The sequence below is a fragment of the Oncorhynchus gorbuscha genome, linkage group LG09 (assembly GCF_021184085.1).
Source record: "Oncorhynchus gorbuscha isolate QuinsamMale2020 ecotype Even-year linkage group LG09, OgorEven_v1.0, whole genome shotgun sequence".
NCBI classification, from domain to species: domain Eukaryota; kingdom Metazoa; phylum Chordata; class Actinopteri; order Salmoniformes; family Salmonidae; genus Oncorhynchus; species Oncorhynchus gorbuscha.
Window position 1 is genome coordinate 67,775,262 of NC_060181.1, and position 27,781 is coordinate 67,803,042.

The 27,781-nt window shown below is 43.3% G+C and overlaps 1 protein-coding gene across 3 annotated transcripts in view; it reads left to right on the top strand.

Annotated features, from left to right (window-relative positions):
• Positions 1-27,781, top strand: part of adcy5 (adenylate cyclase 5) — a 156,003-nt gene that overhangs the window by 96,336 nt on the left and 31,886 nt on the right. For 2 of the 3 annotated variants that reach the window (XM_046363223.1, XM_046363225.1), the window contains exons 4-8: positions 16,408-16,519; positions 18,868-18,995; positions 22,933-23,091; positions 25,907-26,048; positions 27,290-27,424. In XM_046363223.1, coding sequence (XP_046219179.1) covers positions 16,408-16,519; positions 18,868-18,995; positions 22,933-23,091; positions 25,907-26,048; positions 27,290-27,424 — 676 coding nt within the window. The remainder of the gene's footprint in view (positions 1-16,407; positions 16,520-18,867; positions 18,996-22,932; positions 23,092-25,906; positions 26,049-27,289; positions 27,425-27,781) is intronic. The other variant, XM_046363226.1, reaches the window with a different exon arrangement.

The window sequence follows — 27,781 nt, forward strand, 5'->3', positions numbered from 1 at the left end:
TCTCTCTCTCTCTCTCTCTCTCTCTCTCTCTCTCTCTCTCTCTCTCTCTCTCTCTCTCTCTCTCTCTCTCTCTCTCTCTCTCTCTCTCTCTCTCTCTCTCTCTCTCTCTCTCTCTCTCTCTCTCTCTCTCTCTCTCCTCCTTCTCTCTCTCTCTCTCTCTCCCTCTCTCTCTCCCTTTATTCTTTCTCTCCCTTTATTCTTTCCCAGGGGGATGTTGGATGTTGGATGAGGTCCCTGGCATGGCTGCCGTTTCAGGCGAGCCGAGGCCTAGCTCAGAAGCAAGCAAGCATGGAGGCGAACTGTAACAAACAAATTCCTAACAATAAAATGCCATTCACTCCCTCGCAGCTTGGGTGTCACATTTTAACTGAAACTCTGGGTTTCAGCGGTTTCACCCCAAGCTGTAAAAGGGTTGTTATTCCATCCTGGGCCTTGTTGTTGTGCAAATTATCCACCTTTTGGAGTGATTTACAGTAGATTTACTCTAGTTGTGACATTGCCTGAGTCCAGCGCATGGCCTTGTTGTAGCCTGTAAACCAGGTTGTGTGGTTAGTACAGAAGGTTCATTCCATTGAGCAAATGAGATATGACTGTCTGTTTATCATCTCTGACAGTTTAGCAAAATAATGCAATGGATGAACACAATAACGCTGATGCGAATATATTGTCTCTCTCTGACTTCAACATGCCTGGTTTCATCAGGTCATGGTCACAGTATACCTTGTTTGGTAAAGTTATTGCACAATGAATATCTGATGTTTTCTCTCAGTGGTGACGTCCTGTTTTGGTGAATGTATTTTTCTTTTTCATTTCTGGTACATACACCCAGTGACTCATAGATACTGTATACAGTTCCTTCGGAAAGTTTTCAGGCCCCTTGACTTTTTCCAAATTTTGTTACGTTTTATTCTAAAAGTGATTAAATATTTATTTTTCCTCAGCAATCTACACACAATAGCCCTTAATGACAAAGTGAAAACAGGTTTGTAGAAATGTTTGCAACTTTATTAAAAATAATTAACGGAAATACCTTATTTACACAAGTATTTAGACCCTTTGGTATGAGACTCAGAACTATGGTCTCCCGAGTGGTGCAGCTGTCTAAGACAGTGTATCTCGGTGCTAGTGGCGTCACTACAGACATCCTGGTTCAAATCCAGGCTGTATCACAACTGGCCATGATTGGGAGTCTCATAGGGCGGCGCACAACTGGCCCAGCGTCGTCCGGGTTTGGTCAGTGTAGGCTGTCATTGTAAATAAGAATTTGTTCTTAACTGACTTGCCAAGTTAAATAAAGGTACATATTAAAATGAAATAAAGGTACATATCTTTGTTTTAATTAGTTGAGCTCAGGTGCATCCTGTTTCCATTGATCATCATTGAGATGTTTCTACAACTTGATTGGAGTCCACCTTTGGTAAATTCAATTGATTGAACATGATTTGAAAAGGCACATGCCTGTCTATATAAGGTCCCGCATTTGACAGTGCATGTCAGAGCGAAAACCAAGCCATGAGGTCAAAGGAATTATCCGTAGAGCTCTGAGACAGGATTGTGTCGAGGCACAGATCTGGGGAAGGGTACCAACAAATGTCTGCAGTATTGAAGGTCCCCAAGAACACAGTGGCCTCCATCATTCTTAAATGGAAGACGTTTGGAACCACCAAGACTCTTCCTAGAGCTGACCGCCCGGCCAAAATGAGCAATTGGGGAGAAGGGCTTCGTCAGGGAGGTGACCAAGAACCCAATGGTCACTCTGTCAGGGCTCTAGAGTTCCCCTGTGGAGATGGGAGAACCTTCCAGAAGGACAACCATCTCTGCAGTACTCCATTAATCAGGCCTTTATGCCAGACAGAAGCCACTCCTCAGTAAAAGGCACATTACAGCCCACTTGGAGTTTGCCAAAAGCCACCTAAAGACTCTCAGACCATGAGAAACAAGAATTTCTAGTCTGATGAAACCAAGATTGAATTCTTTGGCATGAATGCCAAGCGTCACATCTGGAGGAAACCTGGCACCATCCATACGGTGAAGCATGGTGATTGCAGCAGCATGCTGTGGGGATGTTTTTCAGCGGCACAGACTGGAAGACTAGTCAGTAGAGAGAGATCCTTGGTGAAAACCTGCTCCAGAGTGCTCAGGACCTCAGTCTGGGTTGAAGGTTCACCTTCCAACAGGACAACAAACCTAAGCACACAGCCAAGACAATGCAGGAGTGGCTTCGGGACAAGTCTCTGAATGTCCTTGAGTGGCCCAGCCAGAGCCCGGACTTGAACCTGATCTTAATTCTCTGGAGAGACCTGAAAAAAGCTGTGCAGCAATGGAGTATGAGCCAATCTGAGAGAACTTGAGAGGATCTGCAGAGAAGAATAGGAGAAACTACCCAAATACAGATGTGCCTGTCACGCCTTGGTCCTAGTATTTTGTGTTTTCTTTAATTATTTGGTCAGGCCAGGGTGTGACATGGGTTTATGTTGTTGTATTTCGTATTGGGGTTTTTGTATTATTGGGATTGCGGCTGAGTAGGGGTGTTGTATGGGCTTGGCTGCCTGAGGCAGTTCTCAATCAGAGTCAGGTGATTCTCGTTGTCTCTGATTGGGAACCGTATTTAGGTAGCCTGGTTTCGCTTTGTATTTCGTGGGTGATTGTTCCTGTCTCTGTGTAGTTTCACCAGATCGGCTGTAATTAGATTAGATTGTTGTTTTTGTATTTTGTAATAGTTATTTCATGTATCGTTCCGTTTTTCTTCATTAAAGATCATGAGTAACAATCACGCTGCATTTCGGTCAGACTCTCTTTCGACAAACGAAGAACGACGTTACAGTGCCAAGGTTGTAGCATCATACCCAATAACACTCGAGGCTGTAATCGCTGCCAAAGATGCTTCAACAAAGTACTGATTAAAGGGTCTGAATACTTATGTACATTTTATATATATATATATATATATTTTTTAAATTTATAAATTAGCAAACATTTCCAAAAACCTGTTTTTGCTTTGTCATTATGGGGTAATGTGTGTAGATTGATAAGGAAAACAAACTATTTTAGAATAAGTCTGTAACCTAACAAAATTTGGAAAAGTCAAAGGGTCTAAATTCTTTCTGGGGGCCCTGTATACATACATAAATACAGTAATTTATAGAACATATTCCTCTATAGAAAATGGGCCTGCTGTACATGTGCCTCTAACATGAAAGACATGCTTTGGGGCAGAGTTGAATGAAGGAAACCCATGCATATAGACCCTTGTTTCTCTAAATGCCTTGATTTCTGTGAAGTACTATAGGAAGTTACTGTGTGTCATGTGTAAAAAACAAAACAACAACACTATCTTAGATATGCCTGCATTAAATATCTCATGATTCATCATCTAACGATTAAATGGAGCTTTAAGACCTGACACAGCTCTCGATTTCTGCCCAGGCTCCCGCCTACCCCCTCCAAACCAGCCCAAATATACATATATGGTCGTGCCCTAGGAGAACGGAACATACTGCTTCCTGGGAGATAATATTTGTGGCACTCTTAATCCGCTCGTTGTGGGAGGCACAGGGATTATATTTGTGTCTAAATTTAGCCTCCATGTCACCCCTGTCCTCAGCTACAGTACAAGCTGATAATCTATGTTTAAAGGGAGGTGGTCTTGGCTGGGTCTATTGCTCCGCCGTGTCCGCCGTGCCTGTGTCTGTGTCAGCCAGCCAACCCAGGATCACACAGACAACAGACCAGGGGGACGAGCCATTACAGTACAATTCACATGACAAAACCTCTATTTTCTTTCTCTGCATTGTAATGAATACAATTGAGAGTATTCTGTTGCTATCACTTGGTAAACAACAAATGTACACTACCATTCAAAAGTTTGGGGCCACTTAGAAATGTCCTTGTTTTTGTAAGAAAAGCACATTTTTTTGTCCATTAAAATAATATCAAATTGATCAGAAATACAGTGTAGACATTGTTAATGTTGTAAAGATAATTGTAGCTGGAAATGGAAGATTTTTTTATGGAATATCTACATAGGCGTACAGAGGCCCATTATCAGTAACCATCACTCCTGTGTTCCAATGGCATGTTGTGTTAGCTAATCCAAGTTTATCATTTTAAAAGACTAATTGATCATTAGTTTGAGAACAGATGCCTGACAAGTCCTCAACTGGCAGTTTCATTAAATAGTACCCGCAAAACACCAGTCTCAACGTCAACAGTGAAGAGGTGACTCCGGGATGCTGGCCATATTTCAGACTGGCCAATAAAAATAAAATATTAAGATGGGCAAAAGAACACAGACACTGGACAAGGAACTCTGCCTAGAAGGCCAGCATTCTCAAACTAGACACTCTAATGTACTTGTCCTCTTGCTCGGGTGTGCGCCGGGGCCTCCCACTCCTCTTTCTATTCTGGTTAGAGCCAGTTTGCGCTGTTCTGTAAAGGGAGTAGTACACAGCGTTGTACGAGATCTTCAGTTTCTTGGCAATTTCTCGCATGGAAAAGCCTTCATTTCTCAGAACAAGAATAGACTGATGAGTTTCAGAAGAAAGTTATTTGTTTCTGGCCATTTTGAGCCTGTAATCGAACCCATAAATTCTGATGCTCCAGATACTCAACTAGTCTAAAGAAGGCCAGTTGTATTGCTTCTTTAATCAGAACAACAGTTTTCAGCTGTGCTAACATATTTGCAAAATGGTTTTCTAATGATCAATTAGCCTTTTAAAACAATAAACTTGGATTAGCTAACACAACGTGCCATTGGAACACAGGAGTGATGGTTGCTGATAATGGGCCTCTGTACACTTATGTAGATATTCCATACATATTCCAACATTAACAATGTCTTCACTGTATTTCTGATCAATTTGATGTTATTTCAATGGACATTTTTTTGTTGCTTTTATTTAAAAAACAAAGACATTTCTAAGTGACCCCAAACTTTTGAGTGGTAGTGTATTTAAATACTACAGTGGTGGATCTTCCATTTGGAGCGGCAGGTAGCCTAGCAGTTAGAGAGGCGAGATGGCAACTGGAGGGTTGCCAGTTCAAATCCCTTGTCTGACGGGAAGTGAGCTGGCAACCGGAGGGTTGCTGGTATCAAATCTTAGATGCCATTGCCTGCTGTTGTTACTTGTGCAAGGCTCTTTGTCATTATGGGGTAATGTATGTAGATTGATAAGGAACAACAACAGCTCCTAGTGTGGCAGCCTCCCACACCTCTCCAAAACCTGTATGTGTCCTTCGGAGGGGTTGGGTTAAAAGTCCAATTTCAGGTCGACTTAGTTTGTAATTGACTAATAAAGTAATCTTCATTTCAGATCAAGGCACTCTTGAATTATGACAAAAATTATAATAAGGAGAATGCAGTCTTTAAATTGTCATTATTTGTCTTGGTTCAAACCCCAGAATGAGGATCCATATTTACAGTTATCCAAGGTGAATTGGAAGGCAGCATCCCCCATTTTCCCCTTCCCATTCCTTCCCCTCTCATCTCCTCTCCTCTAATGCTTGATGGCTCCCCTCCTAATCACAATCTGTGGTCATGACAACAGCTCTCTGGGACAGAAATACAAGGATGCTAACACTCCAGCAAAGAGAGACCACAGTCACTGGATTCTTAGGTGTAAGCAATGGGAGTATGGGCCTACTGGGAGGAGCACCAGCATTGGGAGTATGGGCCTACTTGGAGGAGCACCTGTAATGGGAGTATGACCCTACTTGGAGGAGCACCAGCAATGGGAGTATGAGCCTACTTGGAGGAGCACCAGCAATGGGAGTTTGAGCCTACTTGGAGGAGCACCTGTAATGGGAGTATGGGCCTACTGGGAGTAGCACCAGCAATGGGAGTATGGCCTACTGGGAGAAGCACCAGTAATGGGAGTATGGGTCTACTGGGAGAAGCACCAGTAATGGGAGTATGGGCCTACTGGGAGTAGCACCAGCAATGGGAGCATGGGCCTACTGGGAGGAACACCTGTAATGGGAGTATGGGTCTACTGGGAGTAGCACCTGTAATGGGAGTATGGGTCTACTGGGAGTAGCACCTGTAATGGGAGTATGGGCGTACTGGGAGTAGCACCAGCAATGGGAGCATGGGTCTACTGGGAGTAGCACCTGTAATGGGAGTATGGGTCTACTGGGAGTAGCACCTGTAATGGGAGCATGGGTCTACTGGGAGTAGCACCTGTAATGGGAGTATGGGTCTACTGGGAGTAGCACCTGTAATGGGAGTATGGGCCTACTGGGAGTAGCACCTGTAATGGGAGTATGGGCCTACTGGGAGTAGCACCTGTAATGGGAGTATGGGCCTACTGGGAGTAGCACCTGTAATGGGAGTATGGGCCTACTGGGAGTAGCACCTGTAATGGGAGTATGGGCCTACTGGGAGTAGCACCTGTAATGGGAGTATGGGCCTACTGGGAGTAGCACCTGTAATGGGAGTATGGGCCTACTGGGAGTAGCACCTGTAATGGGAGTATGGGCCTACTGGGAGTAGCACCTGTAATGGGAGTATGGGCCTACTGGGAGTAGCACCTGTAATGGGAGTGTGGGCCTACTGGGAGTAGCACCAATAATGGGAGTATGGGTCTACTGGGAGTAACTCCAGCTTTCCCTGTAATAGGCTTATACCTATCCAATTCTTTCAGATGAACAGATTGGGGGTAGAGACTAAGGACAGAACCACTGTCTCTGGTTTTGTCTAGGTTGACTCTAGATGGAACCATCCCCTCCTCCCCCAATTATTATTTTATAACCTCGTAACACCCTTCTCTGTCTCTCTCTATGCCCCTGTTCCTTCAGCTCTATTTTCAGCGTATAGACATATCTTATCTTGTCCCCATTCATCTTCCTGCAGGCAGGGCTGCTAGTGGCATGGAGCTGGGCTGTGTGTACCCTATGATACTCATGTGAGCGTATTTGTCTCTGAAGCTGCTCGTTTCTTCCTCTCTCTCTCGCTCTCTCTTCCCTGTCGTCTTTATCTCCATCCCGTGATGAAAGAAAAGAACACAGACAAATATATCAAAAGATATAATTACCCAATTTTAGTCACCCCCCCTCCCTTTCTAGATACAGTGGCTAGAAAAAGTATGTGAATCCTTTGGAATTACCTTGATTTCTGCATAAATTAGTCATACAATTTTACCTGATCTTCATCTAAGCCACAACAATAGAGAAACAGTTTGCTTAAACTAATAGCACACAAACAATGATGCGTTTTCATGTCTTTATTGAACACGCCATGTAAACATTCACAGTGCAGGGTGGAACAAGTATGTGAACCCTTTGATTTAATAACAGGTTGACCCTCCTTTTAGCAGCAATAACCTCAACCAAACGTTTTCTGTAGTTGTGGACCAGACCTGCACAACGCTCAGGAGGAATTTTGGACCATTCCTCTATACAAAACTATATCAGTTCAGCGATATTCTTGGGATGTCTGGTGTGAATCACTCTCTTGAACTCATGCCACAGCATCTCAATCAGGTTGAGGTCAGGACTCTGACTGGGCCACTCCAGAAGGTGTATTTTCTTCTGTTGAAGCCATTCTGTTGTAGATTTACTTCTGTGTTTTTTGTCGTTATCCTGTTGCATCACCCAACTTCTATTGAGCTTCAATTGGCGGACAGATAGTCTTACATTCTCCTGCAACATGTCTTGATAAACTAGGGAATTCATTTTTCCGTCGACGATAGCAAGCTATCCAAATAACTTCACAGATCTTCATTGTAATGGGTTTAAACACTGTTTCCCATTAATGAACAAGCACCCGTGGAACAGTCGTTAAGACACTAACAGTTTATAGACGGTAGGCAATTAAGGTCACAGTTATGAAATCTTAGGACACTAAGGGGGCATTTCAATGACTCTGAAAAACAACAAAAGAAAGATACCCAGGGTTGCTGCTAATCTACGTGAACGTGCCTTAGGCATGCTGCAAGGAGGCATGAGGATTGCAGATGTGGCCAGGGCAATAAATTGCAATGTCCATACGGTGAGACGCCTAAGACAGCGCTACAGGGAGGCATGATGGACAGCTAATCGTCCTCGCAGTGGCAGACCACATGTAACAACACCTGCACAGGATCGGTACATCCAAACATCACACCTGCGGGACAGTTACAGGATTTCAACAACAACTGCCCGAGTTACACCAGGAACGCACAATCCCTCCATCAGTGCTCAGACTATCTGCAATAGGCTGAGAGAGGGAGGAGTGAGGGCTTGTAAGGCAGGTCCTCACCAGACATCACTGGCAACAACGTCGCCTATGGGCACAAACCCACCATCGCTGGACCAGACAGGACTGGCAAAAAGTGCTCTTCACTGACGACTCACGGTTTTGTCTCAACAGGGATGATGGTTGGATTTGTGTTTATCGTTGAAGGAATAAGAGTTACACCGAGGCCTGTACTCTGGAGCGGGATCGATTTGGAGATGGAGGGTCCGTCATGGTCTGGGGCGGTGTGCAGGCAATGTCAACGCTGTGCGTTACAGGGAAGACATCCTCCTTCCTCATGTGGTACCCTTCAGGCAGGCTCATCCTGACATGACCCTCCAGCATGACAATGCCACCAGCCATACTGCTCGTTCTGTGCGTGATTTCCTGCAAGACAGGAATGTCAGTGTACTGCCATGGCCAGCGAAGAGCCCGGATCTCAGTCCCATTGAGCACACCTGGGATCTGTTGGATCGGAGGGTGAGTGTTAGGGTTAGGGTTAGGGCCATTCCCCCCAGAAATGTCCGGGAACTTGCAGGTGCCTTGGTGGAAGAGTGGGGTAACATCTCCCAGTAAGAACTGGCAAATCTGGTGCAGTCCATGAGGAAGAGATGCACTGCAGTACTTAATGCAGCTGGTGGCCACACCAGATGCTGACTGTTACTTTTGATTTTGACTCCCCCTTTGTTCAGGGACACATTATTCCATTTCTGTGGAACTTGTTCAGTTTATGTCTCAGTTGTTGAATCTTGTTATGTTCAAACAAATATTTACACACGCTGAAAATAAATGCAGTTGACAGTGAGAGGACGTTTTTTTTTTGCTGAATTTAATAGTAGTTGTGAGGTCAAACTTGGATCAGTTCATTGGCAGCCTGTCTCTTAACGGACTGTCTATTGAGTACTCCTTTAAACGGCATTGCATGTTCTCCGGAAACCATTCAAGCATTCACAGCCAACCTTCAGACTTGGATAAGGAACTGAGGGCCACAACGTCCCTGAGAACAACTCCCAGTGTCAACAGAAGCTCAAGAGATTAGTCGATCATGTCATGTCAAGCCAACCTGACTCCCAGGCAGTCCCCACATGGCCTAGTGCTGAAATCGAGCTGTCGCTGCCTCTTCTCTCTCATTGTCTCCAGATTGAATATAGAAAAGTGAAACTAGATGAGCTCATCTTTATCCACACTGTCGTAGTGTTGTATATGTGTCCTGTCCCGACCACCAAGTGGAAACACATAATAGACAACCCTATCAGTTACCTTGTTCTCAGGGAAGATTACCTGCCTCCACACACTCTCTCTCTGTGTTGAGTGAAGAAAGCCTCTGTTCTCCAACACCATTGGGACATACATTTTTCAATAGCATAGATTGCTAACACTCAGCACAGTCACATAGCCAGAAGTAATTGTGTTTTTCAATAGCGTAGATAGCTACTTGTCTTTAGCACTCATCACAGCACAGTCAGTCAAGTAGTCAGCCCACTGGAATGGTAATCGGGCTGACGTATTGGTAAAATATATGATAAGGTGCTGTGGTGGCGGCTATTGTTACTGTAGAAAGTCAGAAAGTCTTCCCATGAACATTTTGTTTTGACAGGGAGTCATGCTGAGACCAAGGTCTCTTTTACAGATGAGCCCTGGAATTACAAAATAATATACACATCACTACACTACAATAAGCAAAGCAGAGATACAAAACACAATCATTGAAAACAAACACATTGTTCTGTAAAAAGGTCCTCAATCAGCTGTCTGAATTGCCCTAGAGGCACCAAATCATCCAGGATTATTCCAAACGTACGGTGCAGATTTACCTAGCCTCATACGATTTCTCTGTATTTTTGTAACTTTGAAACACTTTTTCTCCTCAATTGGAAGTTACGGTCCCATCGCTGCAACTCCTGTAAGGACTCATAAGAGGTGAAGGTCGAGAGCCATGCGTCCACTGAAACACGACCCTGCCAAGCCAGACTACTTCTTGACACACTGCTCGCTTAACCTGGAAGCAAGCCGCACCAATGTGTCGGAGGAAACACTGTACAGCTGGTGACCGAAGTCAGTGTGCATGCGGCCAGCCTGCCACAAGGAGTCGTTAGAACGCGATGGGACAAGGGCATCCCAGCCGGCCAACCCCAGACCACGCTGGGCCAATTGTGCACCACCTCATGGGTCTGCCGGTCGCAGCTGGCTGCGACACAGCCTGGGATCGAATCGCTGTAGTCTGTAGTTACACCTCAAGCACTGCGATGCAGTGCCTTAGACAGCAGTTTTATATGCCTCCTATAGCAAAGCTGTTGATGAGTCTGGTGGCGTTGATCTGTCTCAATCCAACTGACAGGTTAAATTCAACTCCACGGCCCATGGGAGACTGGATACTCGCAAGGTGTAGGAGATCGGGAAGGCAGTCTGGCCACCCCTCCATCCGAGAAGATTCGATCCAGCTATGAAACAGCTTTGCCACGCTTGCGACTGACTTATCAGCCCCAGGACTCAGCACAGATTAGCCGGAGGCCTCCCAGTACCACCCTCCCCCATGCCCACCACAGTTCAGCAGGTCGTTTCCCCCATCGGATTCCATCACTACCACCAACATTGTGGACAGCACGATGGTGAGAGATATTGGCCTGCCTACGGTCTGTGGACTGACTAAGGTCCACTGTCATCCAGGAGCCCATGTCCATGACATCAACACTCTCCTTCCCACGGTTCTGGCCAACTACTCCAATATTGACACTATCGTCACTCATGTAGGTTTTAACAACCTTCGTTTTAAGCGGCCTGAGGACCTGAGGGAGTACTACAATTTTTTTTAAAGAACATCCCTAGCACAGGGTAGAGAAAAATAATCTCTGGGCCACTCCCGTGCTACCGAAGGGGTTCCGAATAATTCAGCTAACTATTTGCCATAAACGAGTACCTGAAGAAAGTTTGCAATGACAGGAATGTCTCTCTTTGTGACAACTTTGATTTGCTTGGGAGCAACCAGCACTTCTTAAAAGAGACCGGATTCACCCCAAACGAAGGGTTTATTATTATTTCCAGCAACATCGAAACTGTTTTAGAGACTGACGGACAGGGTCTGGAAGTGCTCCAGTTCTCCCTGACAGAATAAGCAACAGAGGACTTGGAAAGCTTATCAACTCCTGTAGACATGGCACTATGGTTATTATGAGTAACCTAATTTATGTTCCTTTAACTCCACCTTCTAGTAAGTTTATACAAACTGTCATCTGTTACCATTCTGATAGATTGGAGACTGTCAGAAAAAATGGTTGTAAAGTTAATAATTTGGTAATTATTCTGTTCGTTACCTCGAGGCAGATGCCCCAGGGGCAGAGTAGCCCACACTCATTGAATATGGCTGTTTTAAATGTTTGAGCAATCACAAGTAAAACCTTTCTCATGAATGACCTCATTACTGAGCACAAAGTTGATTGCATGTTTCTCACTGAAACATGGCTGTCTTCAGACTGTAGTGCTTCTCTTATTGAAGCCTCCCAGCTGTAAGGACATTTCATTTGGCAACTTGGGTCTTTTGAGCATCATGCTATACTGTTTAAATGTCGGCCACCAGTGCTGGCCATAACCCTGTATAGGCCACCATAGCACTGCCCCACTTTCTTTACTGAATCTTTTGAGCTCTATGGACTTTATCCAACATATTATTGGGCCAACCCATAACCGCAGCCATACTTTGGACCTGGTTATTACCAAGGGGCTTTCTATTGAAATATCCTCTATTGTTGATGTTGCTTTATCTGATCACCACTGTGTATTTTGTACTACCTTGTTGCCCGTAGCACAGGGTAATACTGAACGCATTATTAAGAAACGCTATCTTACCTCTGAAGTTGCTACAGATTTTACTGAGTGTATGAACAGTACTCCATCACATATTTTGCCTTCCTCTTGTGTTGATTTAGTTGATAACTTTAATAGCAAATTAAAGGGCAACCATTGATGCCATGGCTCCAGTAAAGTTGAAAAAGGCCACATCCAAAAGGGAGAGCCCCTTAGATGAGTGAGAAAACTTGTACATTTAAGAGAAATTGCAGAAAGGCAGAGCGGAAGTGGAGAAAGTCAAAGTTGCAGGTCCGTTATGATATTCTGAGAGAGGAACGTGGCATATACAACAAGGCAATTAGAAATGCCAGACGGGCTAATTTTTCTAACTAATAATCCAAATAATTTGAGAGTGCTCTTCTCGATAAATCCTATCGACGCAAACCTATGTGAACTTTCCTCCATATATAAATGTTTGTGGCATACTTCAGAGATAAGATAACCAACATTAGGCTGGGTATCAGTCTAGCAAGACCTGATGAGGAGTTTAATGATATGTTTCCTAGCCTACTTCACAAAGGCATTACGGATGTATTTTTGGTTGACACAGACATGCTCAGGAAAGTGATATCATAACTTAAGCCTTCTTACCTGCCTTCTCAATGCTATCCCCACCACATTCTTCAAAACAGTTTTTAATTGCATATCTGAAGAAGTGCAAGCTATTGTTAATCAAATCAAATGTTATTTGTCACATGCGCCGAATACAACAGGTGAAATGCTTACTTACTACAAGCCCTTAACCAACAATGCAGTTCAAGAATAGAGTTAAGAAAATATTTACTAAAGTCAAAAAAATCGAATCAAATCAAAAAAGTAACATGAAAATGACATAACAATAACTAGACTTAATTGTTCAGCAGTCTTATGGCTTGGGGGTAGAAGCTGTTAAGGAACCTTTTGGTTCTAGACTTGGTGCTCCGGTACCGCTTGCTGTGCGGTTGCAGAGCGAACAGTCTATGACTTTGGTGACTGTGACTTGGCACTTTCGCTCAGGCACTTTCCCCACTGCACTGCATTGCACTTTCCACCACTGCACTAAAATCTGCTATGGTGAAACCCCTTCTGAAGAAATGTTCAGTCAAGCTCTAACCTTCCATTCTTAAGCAAACTTCTGGAGAAATTGGTTTTCAAACAGCTAAATCATTTTTTAACTGTATTTAAAAAAAAATCTAATCTGGTTTTCAGGCCCACAACAGCACATTTACTACTTAGTTAAAGTAGGAAATGATCTTAGAGCCAACATAAATGCCAAACAGCTCTCTGCCCTCTTGGATTTGCATTCAACACTTTTGATCATGATGAAAGGGCGTAAAGGGCGGGGGAGGAAAGGGTGTACTCCAAGTTGGAAGCACAGAATTGTCTAGAATGTCATTGTATGCTGTAGCGTTTAGCCCCAGACCATTATTCCCCCTCCACCAAACTTTACAGTTGGCACTATGCGTTCGGTCAGGTAGTGTTCTCCTGGCAACTGCTAAACCCAGATTTGTCCATCAGACTACCAGATGGTGAAGCGTGATTCATCACTCCAGAGTCCAATGGTGGTGAGCTTTACACCACTCCAGCCGACTCTTGGCATTGCGCATGGTGATCTTAAGCTTGTGTGAGGTTGCTCAGCCATGGAAACACATTTCATGAAGCTCCTGGAGAGTTCTTGTGCTGACGTTGCTTCCAGAGGCAGTTTGGAACTCAGTAGTGAGTGTTGCAACCGAGGTCAGATGATTTTTAAGCGCTTCAGCACTTGGCCGTCCCGTTCTGTGAGCTTGTGTGGCCTACCACTTTGCAGCTGAGCCGTTGTTGCTCCTAGACGTTTCCACTTCACAATAACAGCACTTACAGTTGCCCAGGACAGTGATAGCAGGGCAGAAATTTGATGAACTGACTTGTTGGAAAGGTGACATCCTATGACGGTGGCACGTTGAAATTCACGGAGTTCTTCAGTAAGGCCATTCTACTGCCAATGTTTGTCTATGGAGATTGAATGGCTGTGTGCTCAATTGTATAAAGCTGTCAGCATCAGGTGTGGCTGAAATAGCTGAATTCACTCATTTTAAGGGGTTTCCACATACTTGTGTATATATACAGTATGTTACCCCTTGGCAGAGTTATCAGTAAGCACAGAATTGATTTTCACTGCTACGCAGACGTTACACAACTTTACACTTCTGTGTCACTAGAGGATTATTAGACTGTGTTAGTGATTTAAATACTTGGATGGCACACAACTTCCTACAGCTAAATCAAGACAAGATCGAGGTACTTATTGTTGGAGCCAAAGCACAGAGGGAGAATCTGGCCGCACAGATAAAACACCAGGTAAAAACATAGGTGTTATTTTAGATTCTGAACTCAATTTCATATCACACGTAAGGAATGTCACCAAAAAAGCTTTTTACCACCTGAGGAACATTGTCAAGGTGAGGACATTTCTCTCTCAGGCTGATACAGAGAGACTCATCCATGCTTTGATTACAAGAAGGCTTCCCTACTGTAATGCTCTTCTGTCTGGTCTACTCAAGAAAGCCATTGGTCAACTGAAAAACATATAGAATGCTGCAGCACGAGTACTGACCAAGACTAGATGGAGAGCACACATTACACAGGTTTTAAGGGCTCTGCACCGACTGCCTGTGAGTTTTAGACTACATTTTAAGATACTTCTATTGGTTTTTGGCACCCCAATACATCAGACATGCTTTTACCCAGTAGGTCCCTCAGGTCCTCTGGCACTGGCCTTTTAACTATCCCAAAGCTTTGCTTTTCCTTAGGTAGCGTTTTAGACATTCCGTTTTTATTGTTATTATTTCGTTTTTTATCCTCTTATGTTTTTTATGTAGTAAATATTTCCGTTTTTATTTTCATTGTTTTTCTTAGTTTTTTTCTTCGAGTGAAGCACATTGTGTTCCATTCCGTGTCTGAAATGTGCTGTATAAATAAAGCTTGGTTTGATTTGACGATGACCTAACTCAGTGGAGATGTAAGGGATCTCCAGCGTTAGAAATCCCTGAGATCGGGTCTGGTGGCTCGTACGTCAATGAAGTAAGGTACAGGGGAAGTTTGTTCAAGAGGGCTTTATAAACAAAAAGAATGCAATGCATCGATCTATGAGACTTCAAAGAGGACCAGCCTAATTTCTGATACAGAATTCAGTGATGTGTACTGAGCCTGTCGCCTGTAATAAAGCTTAGTGCACTACGATGAACTGCATCCAAGGACTTCAATACACTGGCAGCTGCATTCATATACTGTATTATCGACGATATCACCATAATCTATTATCGGTATGAATGTTGACTGAATTATTAGTTTTCTGCTATTTAACAAAGCCTATAAAGCTGCAATGACCTGGCCTGAAACCATATTCATGAACACTTAGAATACATTTTGTAGCTAGGAAAGACCTAACCCGAGTTTATCAAAGATTCAAAAATGTTTTGATAGGCAAGACAGTTTAGAGACAGGGCGATAATTATTTCGGTCGGAGGGGTTAACACCAACTTTGTGGAGAGGGAGCACATGGGCCGCCTTCCAAACCCTGGGGATTGCAGCAAGATAACCGTAAGGTAAAAAATATGTCAATGATTCCGCAATCAGGGCAGCAAAAAAAAGGATCAAGTAAATCTGAGTTTTTTTGACAGCCATCTTAAGCAAGGCATCTAGCACATCACAGGTAGAAAGTTGTTGAAATGGGAACAAAGATTCACTAGAAGTTTATGGATCTTCCATCATGCCAAGTAGAGTCTTGGAGAGTGAAGAGCAATCGACTCACTGACCAGGGTAAAAAAACAACATAATTTCTTTCAAATAAAAAGCCTTCCAAGGTAAAATGCTGATTAAAAGCATAATTTTCCTCATGTTTCTCAGAAATGGTACCATTGAATTGAATAGACCAGTGGCAATCAGCCTTGAGTCAGAGCCACCTCTGTACCCGTGGTAACGGCCGATGCCATTCAGTAAGAGTGGTGCGGCGTGGGTATTGGAGGAGGAAGCAATCATGACTTTCAGACTATCCTATAATTTCTCTACTTTATACACAGTTGTATTACTTCAGGGTGGGAAAAAGGGATAGGAATTAATTTAGCTTTTCATTCAACAGCTCTATCTGCTCCCTTATTCAATGGCTGGTTGGCTGGAAGGTACTGAGCACTGTGCTGAGTTCAATGTCTCAGCCAAGATACAGTATGTTAAGAGGTACTTAATATTGATCTGAGACGAGTTTTAAGGAAGAATCAGAAAGTGACCTGGAATGTTTTCTATTGAAGTAATTGGAGCTAACCCTTTTTCTCTCTCTACCTCTCTCTCTATATATATCTCTCTCTTTCTCTGTGTGTGTGTTTGTGTGTGCCTTGCAGCATCCTGTTTGCGGACATCGAGGGGTTTACCAGTCTGGCGTCCCAGTGTACTGCCCAGGAGCTGGTGATGACACTCAATGAACTTTTCGCCCGCTTCGACAAGCTGGCCGCGGTGAGAACACAGGCAACCACACACACACATGCACGCGCATGCACACAGACACAGACACACGCACACACAGTCGCACACACACACACACTCACACTCACACTCACACTCACACACACACTCACACTCACACAGGTGAACCCTGCAACACTAGGATTGTACAGTACTCCTTCCTCCCACTTTGGAGTCCTTTCTTCTGCTATTTGAAATGCCAGCCAGATATAGTTGAGTTTACAGATAACGATGTGGATTTTTACAACTTTGAATTCCCTGACACAATTCACTGTGTGGTTGTGTACCCCCGCTGGTCTGCCAGCCAGGCCTCAACTATCACCTCATTAGTCCACTGCAGGGGCACTGAGTCACAGCACACCTCCCAGACATAGACCCATTCTCATCCAGACCCAGCATGGACCACTGTGACCTCCCTGGTACTGGCACAGAGAGCAGAGCACACACAGGCCCATATGCATGAACATACATACTTGCATGCACAGGCACGTACACATAATACAATCTGCATACACACATAGCTGTGCACACACACGCACATATGAACAAACTCACACACACACGTATGTGCATGTGCGAAGACACTGAGAACTGCCCATCTCACTAGCCACGTCTTAGCTGATTCCAGTACACATACACACATTCAGTGTCATATGTCAGATTAATCACATAGACGTATTAATGATGCAGTCAGAAGGATTTTCTTAAATGCACTTAAATAGATTTAGATCCTGTCAGACGTTCCAAGGAGGTCATGAACACACACACACACACACACACACACACACACACACACACACACACACACACACACACACACACACACACACACACACACACACACACACACACACACACACACACACACACACACACACACACACACACACGTACTCTTTAATTTGCACAACACTAGGAGTGATTGTATGGATCTTGGTCTAAACAGAGCCATGTGCTGTGGAGACAGAAGGCATTCAGGTGGCTATCATGAGACATGAGCCTGCTGCAGTCCTGTGCCCTGCCCAAGGGAGTCACACACACACTCTCTCACATAAACCATTATGCTAGATATTTACAGTACAGCACAAGGCCAGAATCACTCTGCCAAGCAACCATTAAGGTCATATCCAGGGCATGCTACTTAACTATGTGTTCTAGAAGACACATGTAGAATGATTACTCAAGCTTTCCATGTGACCACTCTGTGGTTCTAAATAACAAACCATCAAGCACACACACAATAGCCTATTAACAGTATTTTATACTGCAGTGAAATTGTATTAAAATAGGTAAAAGAAAAAGAGCCATTCTCTTTAAAATCCATGTCATGAGGGCGTTTTGCAGTGCAGAATTCCCAGAAAAGGAAGAAAAGTGATTAATTTCATATTCTATTTAGATTTGGTATTTATAAGCGACAGTACATTATATAGGGATAATTATACATTGTATGTAAAACATACCCCATACACCACAGATCTAGTGCCTTCAGAAAGTATTCACACCCCTTAACTTATTCCACATTTTTGTTGTGTTACAGCCTGAATTGTTATAATTTTCTCTCACCCATCTACACACAAGATCCCATAATGACAAAATGAGAACACGTTTAAAGGCATTTTTGCACATTTATTGAAAATGAAATACAGAAATATCTGATTTACATAAGGATTCACACCCCTTAGTCAATCATTTGGCAGTGATAATAGCTGTAAGTCTTTCTCGGTAAGTCTCTAAGAGCTTTCCACACCCGGATTGTGCAACATTATTCTTCAAGGTCTGTCAAATTGGTTGTTGATCATTGCTTGACAACAATGGATTTTCAAGTAAATTTAAGTCAAAACCGTAACTCAGCCACTCAGGAACATTTACTGCCTTCTTGGTAAGCAACTCCAGTGTAGATTTGGGGTATTGTGTGTAGGCCAGTGACACAAAAATCTCAGTTTAATCCATTTGAAATTCAGGCTGTAACAAAATGTGGAAAAAATCAAGGGGTGTGAACTTTCTGAAGTAGTTTTATCCCAAGTGTTGGCAAAATGTGAAGCCAGCATTCGGTTGCCTAGATATAGTGGTCAGGTTTTAATTTGGAAAGGAGTTATTTTCCACTGAGTTTTTAGTCATGAGGCTATTATCCAGAGAGACTTACAATACCAAATGCATTTCAACAAGCATGCAACAAACACACTTTTTGTGATCATCGTATGTAAAACCCTCCTCAAAGGAAATGCTAGTAACACACTAACACATTATGTGTCTGTGTGTCTGTGTGTGTGAGCATACATGTGTGGGTGTGTGTTTGTGTGCGTGTTTGTGTGCATGCATGTATGTGTATGTGTCAACAGGAGAACCACTGCCTGCGTATTAAGATTCTTGGAGACTGCTACTACTGTGTGTCTGGGCTGCCAGAGGCCCGGGCCGACCACGCATCCTGCTGTGTGGAGATGGGTGTGGACATGATCGAGGCCATCTCGTGAGTATGGCACAGCCAAATACATGTATAATGCCTTCGGAAAGTACTCAGACCCCTTGACTTTTCCCACATTTTGTTACGTTACAGCTTTATTCTAAAATGGATTAAATAAATACACATCCTCAGCAATCTACACACAATACCCCATAATGACATTTTTACAAATGTATTCAAATGAAAAACAGAAATACCTTATTTACCTAAGTATTCAGACCCTTTGCTATGAGACTCGATATTGAGCTCAGGTGCATCCTGTTTCCATTGATCATCCTAGAGATGTTTCTACAACTTGATTGGAGTCCACCTGTGATAAATTCTATTCATTGGACATGATTTGGAAAGGCACATGCCTGTCTATATAAGGTCCCAGAGTTGACAGTGCATGTCAGAGCGAAAACCAAGCCATGAGGTCAAAGGAATTGTCTGTAGAGCTCAGAGACAGGATTGTGTCGAGGCACAGATCAGGGGAAGGGTACCAAACATTTTTTGCAGCATTGAAGGTCCCCAAGAACACAGTGGCCTCCATCATTCTTAAATGGAAGAAGTTTGGAACCACCAAGACTCTTTCTAAAGCTGGCCGCCGGTCAAACTGAGCAATCGGGGGAGAAGGGCCTTTGTCAGGGAGGTGACCAAGAACCTGATGGTCACTCTGACAGAGCTCTAGAGTTCCTCTATGGAGATTGGATAACCTTCCAGAAGGACAACCATCTCTGCAGCACTCCACCAATTAGGCCTTTGTGGTAGAGTGGCCAAACTGCAGCCACTCCTCAGTAAAAGGCACAAGACAGCCCGCTTTGAGTTTGCCAAAAGGCACCTAAAGACTCTCAGACCATGAGAAACAAGATTCTCTGGTCTGATGAAACCAAGATTGAAGTCTTTGGCCTGAATGCCAAGCGTCACGTCTTGGGGAAACCTGGCACCAAGGGATGGGGATGCTGACTTGATTACACACAGGTGGATTGTATTTATCATCATTAGTCATTTAGGTCAACATTGGATCATTCAGAGATCCTCACTGAACTTCTGGAGAGAGTTTGCTGCACTGAAAGTAAAGGAGCTTAATAATTTTGCACGCCCAATTTTTCAGTTTTTGATTTGTTAAAAAACCTGACTTGTTAAAAAAGTTAGAAATATCCAATAAATGTCATTCCACTTCATGATTGTGTCCCACTTGTTGTTTATTCTTCACAAAATAATATAGTTTTATATCTTTATGTTTGAAGCCTGAAATGAGGCAAAAGGTCGCAAAGTTCAAGGGGGCCGAATACTTTCGCAAGGCACTGTAATTGAATTTATCACAGGTGGACTAGAATCAAATTGTAGAAACATCTCAAAGATGATCAATGTAAAACAGGATGCATCTGAGCTTAATTTCGAGTCTCATAGCAAAGGGTCTGAGTACTTATGTAAATAAGGTTTTCAGTTTTAAATCTTTCATTCATTTGCAATTATTTCTAAAAACCCGTTTTCGCTTTGACATAATGGTCTTGTTAGTAGATTGCTGAGGATTTTTAAATGTAATTTTAGAATAAGGGTGTAACGTAACAAAATGTGGAAAAAGTCAGAGGGTCTGACATACAGTATATAGAGTTTTGCAAAAAACACATATTCATACACATCTAAAATCTATGAATAAATCATCTGAGAACAGTCATATTTTACACACACGTGAAGGTGCCCATAAGCAATCATTTCAAATGTGAAATATAGGTCAATATCGCGTTTTGGATATAAACTCTTCAATTGTTCTTCAATCCTGTTCCTGGAGAACCACACGATGCACAAGCCTTGTTTCAGACAGGTGGTAGGAGGCAGGTGTGCATTAGTGCCATAGTATTCCTACACTTCCAGGCCCAGAGAAACCAGAAAGGTTCAAATCAGGTTCACTCTATACGCATGAAGAGGCACTTAGCCTAATTTGTGTCTGCAGAAGTTAAGTCAATGAGTCCAGGACAGGTGCTTGGTGTGCTTGAAACAGGCTAATGCTGATTGCGTTACTGTTCAGTTCTATTTTTTTGTGGCGTCTGATTGGTGTTTGCTGAGAGAGATAAGGGCTGGCTGATTTATTGATTGGCTGTTTCTGAATGACGAGACAGATGTCTGTCTCCGCTCACAGACCTGACTGTCTCCGCTCACAGACCTGGCTGTCTCCGCTCACAGACCTGGCTGTCTCTGCTCACAGACCTGACTGTCTCTGCTCACAGACCTGACTGTCTCTGCTCACAGACCTGACTGTCTCCGCTCACAGACCTGACTGTCTCCGCTCACAGACCTGGCTGTCTCCGCTCACAGACCTGGCTGTCTCCGATCACAGACCTGACTGTCTCCGCTCACAGACCTGACTGTCTCCGCTCACAGACCTGGCTGTCTCCGCTCACAGACCTGGCTGTCTCCGCTCACAGACCTGACTGTCTCCGCTCACAGATCTGACTGTCTCCGCACACACTGTCTGCCCCTCAGCACTCCTGTCAGCAGTAGTGTGTTTGTGTGTGTGTCAGTGTGTGTGTGTGTGTGTGTGTGTGTGTGTGTGTGTGTGTGTGTGTGTGTGTGTGTGTGTGTGTGTGTGTGTGTGTGTGTGTGTGTGTGTGTGTGTGTGTGTGTGTGTGTGTGTGTGTGTGTGTGTGTGTGTGTGTGTGTACGCACGTGCGTGTAATTGACTGTGTTTTCGTCCCTTCGACCAGAGCGGCTGTGGTTATTGCATTTTTGCTTCACTTAGCTTTCTCCTTTTTCTAAGCAGTGCCCCAACTTCAATGACGCAATAACATGGAACAATGTTATACAATCTAGAATATTGCCACTGATGAATGGTTTAGAAGGCGAAGGTGAGAAAATGTTCTGGTTCAGTGTCCCTGCCCTCTACATTCACAGGGAGTCAGCGAGGCACCGTATTAGGAGACTGCTGTGACATTATAACGAGGTGATTACTGCATTGTAACCAAATATACTGAGCTTGAGCAATTTTGACAAAAACAACAGGATATACACTATACACTACCCTTGAATGAGAACACCTACTCATTCAAGGGTTTATCTTTATTTGTACTATTTTCAAAATTGTAGAATAATAGTGAAGACATTGAAACTATGAAATAATACATATGGAATCATGTAGTTAACAAAAAAGTGTTAAACAAATCCAAATATATTTTATATTTGTCACGACTTTCACCGAAGTGGGCTCCTCTCCTTGTTCGGGCGGTGTTCGGCGATCGACGTCACCGGCTTTCTAGCCATTGCCGCTCCATTTTTCATACGTCTATTTGTGATGGGAAACAGAGGGCTAAATACATGTAAATTGATTAGGTAATGAAAACCAGGTGTGTATGGGACAAGAAAAAACAACTTTTGACCTGTAGTGTTTGTTGCCCTATAGCGATTCACATACGCAAATATCGCCGATTTCACAGCCGCCAGTGACCATAGCAACAAAATGTATTTATTTATTTATTTTCACCTTTATTTAACCAGGTAGGCCAGTTGAGAACAAGTTCTCATTTACAACTGCGACCTGGCCAAGATAAAGCAAAGCAGTTCGACACATATAACAACACAGAGGTATACATGGAGTAAAACAAACAAACATTCACATGCAACAGATATTATTATTTCAAAACCGATTCGAAAGCAGTTACTTTTATTGTTAAAATGACTCTGTAAACTGATAGTGTTAGCCAGCTAGCTAGCTAAAGTGGGAAAGTTAGCTGGACATACGTGCTGATGTATTACAACACAGGCTATGTTTTCTCGTGTGATTGGTGAACAACACACAGAATCCTATTTTCTCAGCCTCTGTTGAGCTGCTTTCACATGCATGACTACTGGCGACCACTCCATCTGGATAGAATACTTGGGAACAGATTTCCTCTTTTCTCCCTCCAAAATCAGTGCTCAGTGGTCTCTAACTGTTTCTATCTGTGTCTGTGTGTGTGTGTTCTAGGCTCGTGAGAGAGGTCACAGGTGTCAATGTGAACATGCGTGTGGGCATCCATAGCGGCAGGGTCCACTGTGGGGTACTGGGACTCAGGAAGTGGCAGTTTGACGTGTGGTCCAACGATGTCACGTTAGCTAATCACATGGAGGCTGGGGGCGCGGCAGGGTACGTTTGGCCAATCATGACAAACCAGTACAGAGTCACTCACCCAATGACACTACATCTTTTCTCCTATGCTCTGTATCAAAATACACTATAATACTACATAGAATAACACACAGAACTTTTGTATTGGGCATACATTCTAAGTGGCATGCTACTATGTATTTGGGATATGTAAGGGATAATCAACAAGGGGCTATGCGTTCTATGGAAAATAATGAACGGCGTGGAAGGTGTGTTCCATGACATGCTAGCAGTCCCAGAGAGCGTAGAGCCACGAGTTAATTATCCTTTTTTTACCATGGCTATTATTTTTTTTTTTTATTTGACCCCTTTTTCGTGGTATCCAATTGTTTTAGTAGCTACTCTCTTGTCTCCTCGCTACAACTCCCGTACGGGCCCGGGAGAGACGAAGGTTGAAAGTCATGCGTCCTCCGATACACAACCCAACCAAGCCGCACTGCTTCTTAACACAGCGCGCATCCAACCCGGAAGCCAGCCGCACCAATGTGTCGGAGGAAACACCGTGCACCTGGCAACCTTGGTTAGCGTGCACTGCGCCCGGCCCGCCACAGGAGTCGCTGGTGCGCGATGAGACAAGGATATCCCTACCGGCCAAGCCCTCCCTAACCCGGGCGACGCTAGGCCAATTGTGCGTCGCCCCACGGACCTCCCGGTCGCGGCCGGTTGCGACAGAGCCTGGGCGCGAACCCAGGGTCTCTGGTAGAAATGGTAGAAATGTGTTCAACATTCACTGAAGTAGCTAGCAAGTTTACTAGATAACAGTAGTTGCCGTCGTAACCAAACAAACAGACTTGCTAGTTCAGCTAACCACATTCTGAAAATCTAATTCAACAATACCGATACCGTTTTCAATTCAGCTTTTGCTTAAAAAAGCAGCTCAAACAAAACATGTAAAAATGAACTATAGCCATTGAATTCTACCGTGCAAATATACTGTGCCTTACAGGGAAATAATGCATGCTCTGGAATGCCCGTCAAGACAATTAGAAAGGAGTATTCAACACCATGGTATACAATCACTATATCACTGGCAAACAAATATTTAACTACATTATTATGTCAATTTTGCACAATCCTTTTCTATTTTACAGTTGAAGTTGGAAGTTTACATACACCTTAGCCAAATACATTTAAACTCAGTTTTTCACAATTCCTGACATTTAATCCTCGTAAAAATTCCCTGTCTTAGGTCAGTTAGGATCACCACTTTATTTTAAGAATGTGAAATGTCAGAACAATAGTAGAGAGAATGATTTATTTAAGCTTTTATTTCTTTCATCACATTCCCAGTGGGTCAGAAGTTTACATACACTCAATTAGTATTTGGTAGCATTGCCTTTAAATTGTTTAACTTTGGTCAAACATTTCAGTTAGCCTTCCACAAGCTTCCCACAATAAGTTGGGTGAATTTTGGCCCATTCCTCCTGACAGAGTTGGTGTAACTGAGTCAGGTTTGTGGGCCTCCATCCTCACACACGCTTTTCAGTTCTGCCCAAAAATTGTCTATAGGATTGAGGTCAGTGCTTTGTGATGACCACTCCAATACCTTGACTTTGATGTCCTTAAGCCATTTTGTTACAACTTTGGTTGGGCTCAATGTCCATTTGGAACACCCTTTTGCGACCAAACTTTAACTTCCTGACTGATGTCTTGAGATGTTGCTTCAATATATCCACATAATTTTCTTTCCTCATGATGCCATCAATTTTGTGAAGTGCACCAGTCCCTCCTGCAGCAAATCACGCCCACAACATGACGCTGCCACCCCTGTGCTTCACGGTTGGGATGGTCTTCTTCGGCTTGCAAGCATCCCCCTTTTTCTTCCAAACGTAACGATGGTCGTTATGGCCAAACAGTTCTATTTTTGTTTCATCAGACCAGAGGACATTTCTCCAAAAAGTATAATCTTTGTCCCCATGTGCAATTGCAAACCGTAGTCTGTCTTTTTTATGGAGGTTTTGGTGCAGTGGCTTCTTCTTTGCTGAGCGGCCTTTTAGGTTACGTCGATATAGGACTCTTTTTACTGTGGATATAGATACTTTTGTACCTTTTTCCTCCAGCATCTTCACAAGGTCCTTTGCTGATGTTCTGGGATTGATTTGCACTTTTCGCACGAAAGTACGTTCATCTCTAGAAGACAGAACTTGTCTCCTTCCTGAGCGGTATGACGGCTGCGTGGTCCCATGGTGTTTATACTTGTGCACTATTGCTTGTATAGATGAACATGGTACCTTTAGGTGTTTGGAATTACTCCCAAGGATGAACCAGACATGTGGAGGCCTACACATTTTTTTCTGAGGTCTTGGCTGATTTCTTTTGATTTTCCCATGATGTCAAGCAAAGAGGCACTGAGTTTGAAGGTAGGCCTTGAAATAAATCCACAGGTACACCTCCAATTGACTCAAATTATGTGAGTTAGCCTATCAGAAAGAAGCTTCTAAAGCCATGACATCATTTTCTGGAATTATCCAAGCCGTTTAAAGGCACAGTCAACTTGTGTATGTAAACGTCTGACCCACTGGAATTGTGATACAGTGAATTATAAGTGAAATAATCGGTCTGTAAACAATTGTTGAAAAAATTACTTGTGTCATGCACAAAGTAGATGTCATATCTGATTTGCCAAAACTATAGTTTGTTAACAAGAAATTTGTGGAGTGGTTGAAAAATGAGTTTTAATGACTCCAACCTAAGTGTATGTAAACCTCCGACTTCAACTGCATAATCCTGAGATGAATGAATGAATAATAATGACCATTGTGTCCAGTAAGTCATTGCTGTGTTTTTGTGCCAGGCGGATCCACATCACCAAGGCCACTCTGAACTACCTGAACGGAGACTATGACGTGGAGCCAGGATCAGGAGGAGAGAGGAACGTCTATCTGAAGAGGCACAACATCGAAACCTACCTCATCGTGGGCTGCAGCCAGAAAAGGGTACAGTCCAGCCTGGTCATCCCTTTACTGTTAGATTAGGTTATCATGACTATGGCCCAGAGTTTTACCTGATCCCGTGACCTCACCCTTTAAATGGACACCTCACAGTTTTTAACCACATCTTTCATCGCTATTTTCCTATGTAGACACTGGTATGGTGCTGGAGATAATGAATGAAATAATACTAGTAATATTAGTCCCGTGCAAATACGGCTTTACATGGACATGTGTAAGATTTTCATTGTAAATTACACAGACATGAGTAAGATTTCCATTGTAGATACTTGACTAGAAAAAACTCTGGGCCCCCAGTTGACTGTAATAGGAAAACAAACTCAGCCCTGCTCAGTCAAAATTCTGATACATTTTCATAAACTCTTTTTTATTCACTGGCTGATTATCATGTCTTGTTTTTTTATAAGCAGCTGGTTGGCTTACTTTTGGAAATCATGCGTCTCTAAAGAGTGATGTCACCCGTTCTCTCACCTTGAGACAATGTTTGTTTACGTACAGTACAATGCCCATTTAATCAGCTGAGAATATATTATATCAGTAGTGTGTGTGTCATATCAGTCCTGTGGCGATATCAGAAGCCTTGACTCTAATCCAGCTAATGTATCATATCATGTGTACTTTCACATAATGTATCATATCATGTGTACTTTCACATAATGTATCATATCATGTGTACTTTCACATAATGTATCATATCATGTGTACTTTCACATAATGTATCATATTATTATATACTACATTCTAACTTATGGGTTGATTGGGAATGGGTTGGTTCTCACGATCCCTGTTACAATAGTTACATTACAAACCTGCCCTAATAAACTGTTTACAAGTAGTGATACATTTTAGGTTGCATCCCAAATGACACCCCATTCTCTATAGAGTGCACTACAGTGCCATTTGAGGCATAGCCTTAGAGTTTGCTACCTTTTCCGTTCAGTTTGAACCACTACACTCATCCCAGGTCAGCTATCACTACCTATAAGCATATTTCATTGTAGTAGGAACCGTTGAAAACATGTAACTGATCTACAGTAGAGTAAGTGATTGTTGCATGGAATTCCCCTAGAAGTATAGCTGTCAGGGGTGGAAATGGCGGGCAACCCGGGAGTGAAATCATTTTAGCATGGTCTTTAATTCAAGGATTTTACATTGGTGGTTTCCTGGTCCCCCGAGTGACTTTTTCCATTACCACCCCTTGTATATCTGTCTCCCTTACCTTGCAGAAAGAAGAGAAGGCGATGATAGCGAAAATGAACCGTCAGCGCGCCAACTCTGTCTCCCACAACACGGGCCACTGGACCGACCGACCTTTCTACAACCATGGAGGAAACCAGATCTCCAAGGAGATGAAGAGGATGGTGAGATACCATTCTGTCCTCATCGCCATTCAGACTTTATCTTTACTCTTCTCGGATCTGGCCTTCACAGCAAGGCCAGGTTGTGGTTGTTGTGTGTTTGTGTATTAACCAGGGACTATAGAAAGCCAAGGACATGAGGCGGTTATGTCATTGCATACGGTATATCTTTCATTGTCTCCCTAGGCTCTCTCTGTCTTTAGTCTGGCATTTAGCTCTAGGGTCACAGTGCCCCCACCCCTGCTTCACTTCCCCTGACCCGGTGCCCAAGAAACCCCAGAGAGAGAGAGAGAGGAGCAGAGTCAGTGAAGCGGTAGCAGGATGGCCACAGTCAGTGATTTAATCAGTCACCAATAAGGG